Here is an 11,737-nt window from a genome sequence, read left to right on the forward strand (position 1 = left end):
GCCGTGCACGCGCGGAGCTTAGAGGGAACATTGATTGTGGGTGAGAGTCAGAGATTGTGGGCTACAGTGAGTGATTTTGGGTGAGAGAGTATGAGAGCGAGCGATTAAGGGATTGTGTCAAGTCATCCTCATTTATATAGCGCTTTTAACAATGTAGATTGTTTCAAAGCAGCTTTACAGAGATAAACATATAATTTAAGGTAACAGAGATTGGTTTGGTTTTATAGTGGCTCTTGAAAATTTTTTTTCCAGCTAAAGTTAGTTTTGATTGATTCACTTCCGTCTAAATGATCATTTGTTATTAAATTAGGGGTCGCTAAGACGACACCGTTCTCTCTAAACAGACTTTAAACGTGAACCTGTGATAGACGCTGATGGCGTTCACATGCGCATTAAGAATTGATTCTATAGTTATGTGCGTTTGAATATATGTGCGCAGGTTTGTAATTCCTTACAAACCATGACAAAACAAACTACTTGTCTATAAATTCACTTTGGGTAGGTACGCGAACCGAAAGATTCCACAACGCTTTTTCTGTAGAGTGGTATAGGGATCCTCCATAGGGAGAGGCTAGATTGTGGGTGAAAGCGAGTGAGTGAGTGAGTGAGCAAGCGAGTGATTGAGTTGAGTTGAGTTGAGTCGCTGAGTCGAGTGAGTGAGTGAGTGAGTGAGTGAGTTTTTGTGAGTGAGTGAGTGAGTTTTTGTGAGTGAGTGAGTGAGTTTTTGTGAGTGAGTGAGTGAGTTTTTGTGAGTGAGTGAGTTTTTGTGAGTGAGTGAGTTTTTGTGAGTGAGTGAGTGAGTGAGTTTTTGTGAGTGAGTGAGTGAGTTTTTGTGAGTGAGTGAGTGAGATTTTGTGAGTGAGATTTTCTGAGTGAGCGAGTGAGATTTTGTGAGTGAGATTTTGTGAGTGAGCGAGTGAGATTTTGTGAGCGAGTGAGTTTTTGTGAGTGAGTTTTTGTGAGTGAGTTTTTGTGAGTGAGTTTTTGTGAGTGAGTTTTTGTGAGTGAGATTATGTGAGAGATTTTGTGAGTGAGCGAGTGAGATTTTGTGAGTGAGTGAGCAAGCGAGTGATTGAGTTGAGTTGAGTCGCTGAGTCGAGTGAGTGAGTGAGTGAGTTTTTGTGAGTGAGTGAGTGAGTTTTTGTGAGTGAGTGAGTGAGATTTTGTGAGTGAGTGAGTGAGTTTTTGTGAGTGAGTGATTGAGTTTTTGTGAGTGAGTGATTGAGTTTTTGTGAGTGAGTGAGTTTTTGTGAGTGAGTGAGTGTGATTTTGTGAGTGTGATTTTGTGAGTGAGATTTTGTGAGTGAGATTTTGTGAGTGAGATTTTGTGAGTGAGATTTTGTGAGTGAGATTTTGTGAGTGAGATTTTGTGAGTGAGCGAGTGAGATTTTGTGAGTGAGTGAGTTTTGTGAGTGAGTGAGTGAGTTTTTGTGAGTGAGTGAGTTTTTGTGAGTGAGTGAGTGAGTGAGTTTTTGTGAGTGAGTTTTTGTGAGTGAGTGAGATTTTGTGAGTGAGATTTTGTGAGTGAGCGCGTGAGATTTTGTGAGTGAGATTTTGTGAGTGAGCGAGTGAGTGAGATTTTGTGAGTGAGATTTTGTGAGTGAGCGAGTGAGATTTTGTGAGTGAGATTTTGTGAGTGAGCGAGTGAGATTTTGTGAGTGAGATTTTGTGAGTGAGCGAGTGAGATTTTGTAGGTGAGCGAGTGATTGTGGGCGAGATTGAGCGAGTGATTGTGGGCGAGAGTGAGTGATTTTGGGTGAGAGTGAGTGTGCCAGCGAGAGAAAGCGAGTGAGTGATTGTGGGCGACAATGTGTGATTTTGGCCGAGAGTGAGTGCGCCAGTGAGAGCGAGTAAGTGATTGTGGGAGATAGTGAGTGAGGGTTTGTGGGCGATAGTGAGTGAGTGGTTGTGGGCGATAGTGAGTGAGTGATTGTGGGTGACAGTAAGTGATTTTGAGAGTGAGTGCGAGAGCGAGCGAGTAAGGGATTGTCGGTGAAAACGAGGGAGTGAGTGTGGGCGAGAGTCAGTGAGCGTCGCTGAGCGGCTGAGTCATTGAGTGATGGCGAGAGAGAATGATTGTGGGCAACAGTGAGTGAGTGAGGGCAAGAGGAAGAGAGAGTGAGGGCGAGAGAGATTGAGTGATTGATTGTGGGAGCGAGTGAGTGAGATTGTGACAGTGTGAGCAAGTGAGTGAGTGATTGTGGGCGAGAGAGTGATTGTGGGTGAGAGTGAGTGAGTGAGATTGTGAGCGAGTTTGATTTTGGGAGTGGGTGAGAGTGAGTGATTGTGGGTGAGAGTGAGTGATTGTGGGCGGCAGTGTGTGATTTTGGTTGAGAGTGAGTGCGTCAGTGAGTGGTTGAGAATGAGTGAGTGAGTAATTGTGGGCGATAGTGAGAGTGATCGTGGGCGATTAGTGAGTGAGTGATTGTGGGTGAGAGTGAGAGATTGTTGGTGACAGTGAGTGATTTTGGGTGAGAGTGAGTCCGAGAGCAAGCGATTTAAGGGATTGTGGGTGAAAGCGAGTGAGTGAGTGTGGGCGAGAGTGAGCGAGTAAGTGAGTTGAGTCGCTGCGTCGAGTGAGTGAGGGTGAGATAGAGTGTTTGTGGGCGAGAGTGAGTGATTGTGAGAGTGAGTGATTGTGGGAGTGTGTGAGAGAGATTTTGTGAGTGAGCGAGTGATTGTGACGGAGTGATTTTGGGTGAGAGTGAGTGCGCCAGCGAGAGCAACCGAGTGAGTGATTGTGAGTGAGAGCGCCAGTGAGAGCAAGCGAGCGAGTGATTGTGGGTGAGAGTGAGTGATTTTGGCCGAGAGTGAGTGCGCCAGCGAGTGCGAGAGCGTGTAAGTGATTGTGGTTGAGAGTGAGTGAGAGAGTGATTGTGGGCGATAGTGAGCAAGTGCGTGAAAGAAATGTCACCTGGACATGTTTTGGTAACATTCAATCTATCATGTTATCAGCAAACAGTTATGGTATGACTATCATGATATCAAATATGTCTGTTTTTTAGAATGTGACAAGTCCTGCCTGACGTGCTCAGGTCCACACCCGTCCTCGTGCCTCACCTGCAGAGCGAACATGAGGAAAGATGTTAACGGGCACTGTGAGTTCTTCAGCGACTGCTCTCTGAGCACATTCATGGGTGAGGACGGGCAGTGCCAGCCGTGCCACAAGAGCTGTCTCCGCTGTTCAGGCGCGAGCAAAGAGCAGTGCCTCAGCTGCAGCCCCAATACCTTTCTGCTCAGTAAGAACTCACTTAAACACCAGATTTCATTTTCTAGTGTGGGAACCCAGACAATGAAATTAAACTTCTCTAAAATAATTATCACTCTATTAATGTTAAAATCTAAGTAACAAAAACTAAACTAAAATGTGAAATGAGTTTTAATAAAAAGCTTAAAGGATTAGTTCACCTCAAAATGAAAATTTCCTAATAATTTACTCACCCCAATGCCATCCAAGATATCCATGTCTTTCTTTCCTCAGTGGAAGAGAAAATAAGTTTTTGAGGAAAAACATTTCTGGATTTTTCTTTCGAATAATGGACTTCAATGGCAACCAACGTTTTGAAGTCCAAATCAATGCAGTTTCAAAGGTCTTTGAAGTACTTCAACGGGCTGTGCACGATCGCAGCTGAGGAGGAGGGTCTTATCTAGTGAAATGATAGGTCATTTAAAAAAAAAAAATATATATATATATATACTTTTTAACTACAATTGTTCGGATTGAGCTGATCTGCAACGCGCCGGGAACTACCTCATCACGTTGAAAGGTCAGGCTCGATGTCGCCGGTGCCGGTGGAAGTACCGCCCCACTGTACCGCCCCGCCCGCAGGCGTAAAAAAAGTTTAGATATTAAAAGATTTAAACACCCAGGATACGCACACGTAAGGACCATTTTAAACAATAATATGACACAAAGACATAAATATGTCATTCAACATACAATACAATTTGAACTATACTCCTTCGCACTGTTGCTTTGTAAACAGTGGGCCGGTACTTCTGCTGGCGACATCGAGCGTGACCTTTCAACGTGATGACGTAGTTCCCGGCGCGCTGCAGATCAGCTCAATCCGAACAATTGTAGTTAAAAAGTGAATATATATATATACATATATATATATATATATATATATATATATATATATATATATATATATATACATATATATATATATATACATACAGTATATATATTTTTTTAAATGACCTATCGTTTCGCTAGATAAGACCCTCTTCCTCAGCTGCGATCGTGCACAGCCTGTTGAAGCACTTCAAAGACCTTTGAAACTACATTGATTTGGACTTCAAAACGCTGGTTGCCAATAAGTCCATTATTCAAAGAAAAATCCAGAAATGTTTTCCTCAAAAAACTTAATTTCTCTTCCACTGAGGAAAGAAAGACATGGATGTCTTGGATGGCTTTGGGGTGAGTAAATTATTAGTAAATTTTCATTTTGAGGTGAACTAATCCTTTAAGATAAATAAGCTTTACAAATGCTGTCACTTACAAGTTCAAAATACAAGATGTCTGAGAGTAATATTTATAGAAATGCAAAGTTTACCATTATACATGCTCAATGTAATATGTCGTACACATTATTTTGGTCATTTGTCAGATCAAACGTGTGTGTCCACGTGTCCCAGTGGTTACCATGTAGATAAAGACAAGCAAGAGTGCATTCAGTGCCACATGAACTGTGCGTCATGCCGCGGACATCACAGTAATGATTGTGTAACCTGTAAACCAGGCCTGCTTCTGCACGGACACAGCTGCCTCACCTCCTGCCCTCCAAGGTATGATATTATATTTATTTATTTTATTTATTAAGAAAAAATCAAGCTAGGTTTTATTTAAAGTGCCACTACTACGCTATTTTAAAGGTTGCTTATTTTGTTTTGAAGGTCTCTTAAAATAGATTTACATGCATCCAAGTTAAAAAAAAACACTTTCTTATTTTTAAAGAGTCTGAAAACGGTTTGTTTGAAGATTCAGTCTCTCTGAACCCCTCCTTTCCGAGAGCTTGCTCTGCTCTGATTTGTCAGACGGTCCAGTCTGTTGTGATTGGTCTACTGCTTACAGTGTGTCGAAATGAAACGCCTATTGCCATATCTGAATCTCAGCTCCTAAGGCTTCCACAGTGCTTGATACACAGTGATACAACCAGTAACTATGCAACTGCTTTTTCCATATAAATTCCAGCGCGAGTCCTCATAGTTTTGAAATGCATGCAAAGTGGATTCCCAGCGCTGAAAACAGCTTCTTCTTGACATTTCAACAACACAAACCAAACTCTTCCATGCCTCAGCTACAACTACAGTGTTTGAGGGCTGGTCCAAGTACATTGTTATATATGTGTATATATATATATATATATATTAGGCTTGGGCGGTATCCAAATTTTGATACCGTCAAACCTCCTCCCTATTTTAGGGTATATGGTATTACCGTGACTAATTAAAAATGATGACATAAGGCTCAGACAGCGTCACCAAACTGTTGGCTTGTGCCTACACCGTTCGGAAACTGAATACCAGATCGGGCAAAAAAAAAAAAAAAAATCAAGGCCAACCCGTGCACGTTGTGGCTGACGGCATTAAATGTAATATGAGCCAGAGCCCTAGACTCCACTATTTTTAATACGTGGGCCGTTATAATATGGTGGCGCCAAATAATTGTTTAACCCAGGTGCTGAGGGGGTGGTAGATATAAATACTATTTATAAATGAGAAAAAATGGGACACTTAGTAATATTTAATTATTTTAATTATGACAATTAAAGTATTCATTTTATTAATTAATTTAAATTAAATTAACAAGCAACAAGTGCATTTGTAAATCCGGTGACACGCGTCCATTGATTTTTATTAATACAACTTTTCTGTCAGTGCTGCAAAGATTAAGTTGACGATCGCCATTACCTAGTGAACGCGCATAGAGAGAAATGTAAATCATGGATTATATAATCAGAAGGTATAGGCTAGCCTTTTTCTTTTCGTTTTGAATTGTTTCGTTTAAAGAAATTGACGATTGATATCTCCGTAGTGAACGCGCCTATAGAGAGAAATCATGGATTAATCAGAGAGTATGCTGCCTATATTTCTTTTCGTTTTGAATTGTTTCGTTTAAAGAAATTGACGAATCGCCATCTCAATAGTGAATGATAGAGAGAAATGCACATCATGGATTACATAATCAGAGAGTAGGCTAGCCTATTTCTTTTCGTTTTGAATAGTTTCGTTTAATAAATTTGATGATCGCCATTTCCGTATGAACTCGACTAGAAATGCACATCATGGATTAAATAATCACCGATTGGCCTATTTCTTTTCATTTTGAATTGTTTCTTTTAATGAAATTTCAAGCTTTATTTAGATATAGGCCTATCTGTCATGTCACTGAGTTTCGGTTAATCTATGATGAGATTTCAATGCAAGTGATCATGTCATGATTATGTTGTCTGCTATATTTGATTCTTATTTATTAAATCCAGAAAATTGGTTGATAAAAAATTATTAAAATTAAGATACAATTTATACAAAACGAAATTCACTTTAAAGAAAGGCCTTTTACAAAAATGAAACTTAATTAAGTGGTTAATGTCTGACTCCCGATGCATCCCATCTTACTCGTGCTGTTCAGTTTTCATTATCAACGTAAAAAAATAACTATTATATTTTAACAAATATAAACTAATGCGCTTATTTAATGAACTCGGGGGAAATGCATCCTCGCAGCAGTGAGTGGGTGGTTGTTTCGGAGATGCGACATTAGGTTAGAGGTGTTTCCATCTCTCGCGGTCATCTTTTTTATTGCAACATTTACAAATTGCCTTGTCAGTATTTGCCGCCTCTCCCTTCTCTCTCTCTCTCCCTTCTCTCTCTCTCTCTCTTTCTCCTCCACACTGTAACTTGATGACAACTACATAAGCATTTTTAGGCATTGAATAAATTATATTTATATATTATATATAAGTGCCGGTAATGACGGTATTGAAACTGATACCGTTGCTATTTTAAGACCCCGCGGTATATGATATTACCCTAATAGATGCTTCTTGAACAGGTTGAATTGGTATAATCTGGGTCTTCGTCTCATTTTTGTCCTCCAATTATATTCCTACTATTTTCAGTAGCTAATCGTTTTTATATTTGCAAGATGGTGACATTATCCTATTCTAATGTGCCTTGATGGGAAAAGAGAGAAACTGCAAAGTGATACTTGAAACATGAAGGTAGCAAAAGTAGATATTTCGCATAGGCAAAGGAGAAATATATAGTTTAGATTTCATTATAATGAAACTTTTGCCACATTGATCAGAATCAGTTATTCCAAAATGCTGTGTAATAATAATGCTAACCGAATTGCTTTTGATGCAACTACAAATTTACACATTTTGTGATTTATTAATTCCCAAAATAAAAAAGCATTATTCTATAACCCATATATGCATTTCCCCTGCAGTTTCTTTGTAAATGCCACCAGCATAGCATGTCAAGCATGTGACCACACATGTGAGGAATGCCTAGGAAGCAGCGGTTTCTGTCTCCGTTGTAGAGAAGGATACTTTTTGTTGAGAAAGTCTGGACAGTGTCTTCATACATGCCCCTCGAATTATTTCCCTCACTCTCTGGACAGACAGTGCAAAAGATGTCATCCCACCTGTAAAACATGCAAGGGTAAGACTCATCACATGACTTACAACCCTCTACTGACACATGTACTATTGTTTGTCGCAGTGTTGTTCTTATATTCATCAGTTTCAGGAAAGTTAGTACCTATCAAACAATCTGAAATAGACAAAGCAATAATAACACATGGTAAAAACATTGTTACTCACACTATGGTCCCTATCATACACCCGGCGCAATGCAGAGCCAGGCATGACGCAAGTGTTTTTTGCTAGTTTCACCCAAAAATGAAAATTCTGTCAGTATTTACTCGCTCTCATGTTGTTCCAACCCCGTTAGACCTTCGTTCATCTTCGGAACACGAATTCAAATATTTTTGATGAAATCTGAGAGCTGGATCACTCCTCCATACTAGTCCATAGGCTTCTTGAGGGATTGAACTTGCCGGCCTCAAAGTTATTAAAGGCATCGTTAAAATAGTCCAAGTGACTACAGTGGCTCAATCTTAAGTTTATCAAACGATGATAACACTTTTTGTGTGCAAAAAGTGGATGAACTCTCCCTTTAAATAGCAAATGCATTTGCTCCCATTTGTGCGCCCATGGACGTGCTGGTCTGAAAACGAGGTGTGTTCAGGGGCATTGTTGGCGCGTTGATATTTTGAGGCAACTGAAATAGACTTGCGCCATTGACCAACTGAAACCTGGTCTAAAGTCAATGGCGCAATATTTTTTTTGTTATTTAAAGAACACATATTTTGTTTTTTCAATTTCTCCCGTAGATAGTCTGTTTGTGTGCTTTAACGTCATACTGAGACAAAATCTGAAACAAGTCACTTTTGGGAGCTTAGTTTCAATAAAAGCTGATTTGGAATAACAAGGATATGTTTTTGAGAGATTTTTATAGTTCAATGACATATGCCCAAAGATCCACAGATTGATTTCTCAATTCAGGACGCCTTTAAAATACTCACTGTTTCAATAGTATAACCACAAAGATGTTAACAATATGATCTTAATTTATTTACACTTGTCTTTAGTGTAAAATAATCACTTACTAACATTTGCTATGTAAATTAATTGTACAACTTCATTGTCATGGCAACATAATGGCTAAAATGACTAGCTTTACATTCTGCTTTCTACATTTAAAGCCTCCAAAAAGCTTCCCAAATTTGGCCCTATTCAAATCCATTGCAAGTCCCTAACCATAACCTTGATTTTTGCTTCTTTACAAAATAATTGTTTGTGTCAGAGTGAAGATATGATTTGTATACCTCAACATGATTGAACTAGTCTGTGGTGTCATGTGATCGGCAGGCTCTGGGGCGCTCTTCTGTACCTCATGTTATGACGGTTATAAAATATTTGGAGGAATCTGCTCATCTACATGTCTAACCGGAGATTATCCCATTCCTGTGGTAAATGTTTTTTTCAGTCATGTACTAATCTGACTGTACTGTCTGTATACTTTCAATGTGGCACCAACACCTTTCGAATTGTAATTTTCTCTTTGTTTGTTTATCTTTTATTCACTTCCAGAATTCTTAATCATTAAAACACACACTTAATAGTTCAGTGTGTGGACACACCTCTTTCTTATTAATGGATTTGGCCAGATACTTTATTCTAGACCAATTGTCTTTCTAACCTTCTTTGTATTCTGCACAGAATAACACATGTGGAACTTGTGACCCATCCTGCACTGAATGTAAAGGCCCGGGACCCTACAATTGCACCTGGTGCCCTGTTCTTCAGCGCCTCTCAGAGGATGGGAGGTGTCTTCCCTGCTGTGAAGAGAAAACATTCATGGATTCCTCAAGAATCCACCCGGAATGCTGCCAGTGCCACCAACTGAATGGTACAAGCTCTAAAGGAATTCATTATTGATTATATGCTTCATAGTGATTTCGTTTTTTACTGACATTTATAATGTTAAAAAAATATATTATATAAATAAACTATTATTTTTGTTCATTTTTGATATTTTTGTTTATTTTTCCATTTCAATTATAGTTTAAGTTTTAGTTATCTTATGTGCTTTCGTCTTCTGTTTTTCAATATTTCTATTTCTATTTTTTCAATAAGTTTTAGTTCTTAGTTTTAGGACTTCAACTTTAGCTTATTTCATTTAGATGACAAGGCAACATTCTAATTTATATTTAATTTCAATTAACATTTTAATAGTTTTAGTTAACAATATCAACACTGATATTATAATGATTTACGGAAAAGATAATGATTTTTATATTAATATTTACTGAATAACTCATGAAATTGACAACAAAAATACAAGCTCACACTTCTGCTCATAAACCCATACACAATCAACTCATGAACTTCTATTGTAAGTGCATTTTCTTTTCTTTTTTTTGAGTTTAAAAACTGAGGTGCAAATTGAAATGTAATTTGTGTGGTAATGACAACATACCATCGGTGTTGGGTAAGTTACTTTAAAAAAAGGAATGAATAATTACTCTTTCTAAAAAGTAGTGCATTACTAACTACTTTCTACATCCCATATCAACCACGACCAGTTGAACAATATAAGGATCGAAATGAAACTGATTCTTTCAAATAAATGATAATATAAAATTTCATAAATTATGACTAAATTATTCAAAGGGAGAAGGTTACGTTAAAAACATACATTTTAAAATTAGACATTAAATTTTAAAGTCAAATCCACTGTTGATTTATTAAGAATTGGTTTTAGTCTACACAATATTTACAAAAGAAGTAACTGTAATTAAATTACAGAAACATTAAGAGTAATCCCTTACTTTACTTTTCAAGGGAAAAGTAATTAATTACAGTAATGTGTTACTTATTAATGCATTACACTCAGTGGCAGACATTACTAAATTATGCTTTTGTACATTAAACGCCGTGAGCTTTTAATGTGAAGCCGTTGTATTCAAGAAACGATTGAATACTCCTGCAGTCCTAAATGTGACCTTTTACTTTTCTTTTTTCTCAGATGAATGCATTGTTGCTCTGAACTACAACCTTTTCACCAACAATCCAGCGACTTTGGGTCATCCTGGCCTTGTTGTTCTCACTTTCATTTTTGTGTTGGTGAGCTTGTGGCTTGCCATTTTTCTCTTCCTGCATTTTCGGTCGAGGTTCACCATAAAGCCCACCGTCAAATCAAATGGCTATGCCAAAATCTCAGACGGCCCGTTCACCTCTGCAACCCTCAGTGACCGCATACAGACGGAGTATTGCGATCGAAACGAAGGCCAGGAGGATGAAGAGGAGGCGGACGAGGATATCGTTTACATGGGGAGGGACGGGATAGTGTATCGGAAGTTTAAATACAGCATGTTGGAGGGGGAAGAGGAGGAGGAGGAGGAGGAGGTGGAGCTGGAATATGATGATGAGATGTATATTATCACATAAAACATAAAAAGTGTGCTCGCTTACTTTGAAATGTGCATAACAATACCTTATTTATTAATATTTTGACATGCAGAAACCCACTAAATTTCAACAATCAACCATTAAAGAAATGTACTTGTGACCATTTCTTCCGTTCTGTAGAACACAAAAGATATTTGGTAGAATGTACAAACTCTTCCTAGCTAAGAGGGAAGAACTTTGGCACTGTTCTCTTAAAGTTAAGAACACTTCTAATTTCATGAATTTTCTGTATATTTTGACTTGGATTAATGGATTTTTTTAAAATACGTTGTTCCTTAAAGTTCACTTATGTTAATAAAAAAAAAAAATTGCACCAAAAAAAAAAAAAAAAAAAATGTCTGTGTACGTATATATATATATATATATTAGTAAACATCCACTGTAATGACTGGCTAACGTCACCGCAGTATCAATGCCCACTCGCTATTGCACGCGAGTACGTTTTTTGAAAACTTTATCCATATAAAACTGTCAGGTAGAGAAAAAGCATTATTAAATCATTCACTTTTACTTGCCATTTTCGATATAGCTACTGTCAGATCCAATACAGTTGACTGCTTCATCTGCCAACAAAAGTGTTTGAGATCTCTCAATTACACTGTGCCTCGTTCACAAAACAACCTGCAGTCAAATTCTCTGAACAAACATAATCCTCAGACCTGATCCATGACGCCATTAAAAATAAA

The 11,737-nt window shown here is 38.2% G+C and overlaps 2 protein-coding genes across 2 annotated transcripts in view; one reads left to right on the forward strand and one right to left on the reverse strand.

Annotated features, from left to right (window-relative positions):
* timm17b (translocase of inner mitochondrial membrane 17 homolog B (yeast)) overlaps positions 1–3,467 on the reverse strand; it is a 214,713-nt gene extending 211,246 nt beyond the window's left edge. The window contains exon 1 of the mRNA XM_077223498.1: positions 3,442–3,467. Within this exon, the coding sequence (XP_077079613.1) occupies positions 3,442–3,452 (11 nt within the window). The 5' untranslated portion in view covers positions 3,453–3,467. The remainder of the gene's footprint in view (positions 1–3,441) is intronic.
* The window catches only part of pcsk5b (proprotein convertase subtilisin/kexin type 5b), an 83,426-nt gene extending 72,040 nt beyond the window's left edge, over positions 1–11,386 (forward strand). The window contains exons 32-37 of the mRNA XM_077223475.1: positions 3,006–3,239; positions 4,617–4,794; positions 7,463–7,677; positions 8,949–9,049; positions 9,300–9,489; positions 10,609–11,386. Coding sequence (XP_077079590.1) covers positions 3,006–3,239; positions 4,617–4,794; positions 7,463–7,677; positions 8,949–9,049; positions 9,300–9,489; positions 10,609–11,030 — 1,340 coding nt within the window. The 3' untranslated portion in view covers positions 11,031–11,386. The remainder of the gene's footprint in view (positions 1–3,005; positions 3,240–4,616; positions 4,795–7,462; positions 7,678–8,948; positions 9,050–9,299; positions 9,490–10,608) is intronic.
* The last annotated feature ends 351 nt before the right edge of the window (positions 11,387–11,737 follow it).

Source organism: Siphateles boraxobius, unplaced genomic scaffold, assembly GCF_051911475.1.
Source record: "Siphateles boraxobius isolate OS27281-9 unplaced genomic scaffold, OSU_SipBor_1 9, whole genome shotgun sequence".
Classification (NCBI taxonomy): Eukaryota; Metazoa; Chordata; class Actinopteri; order Cypriniformes; family Leuciscidae; genus Siphateles; species Siphateles boraxobius.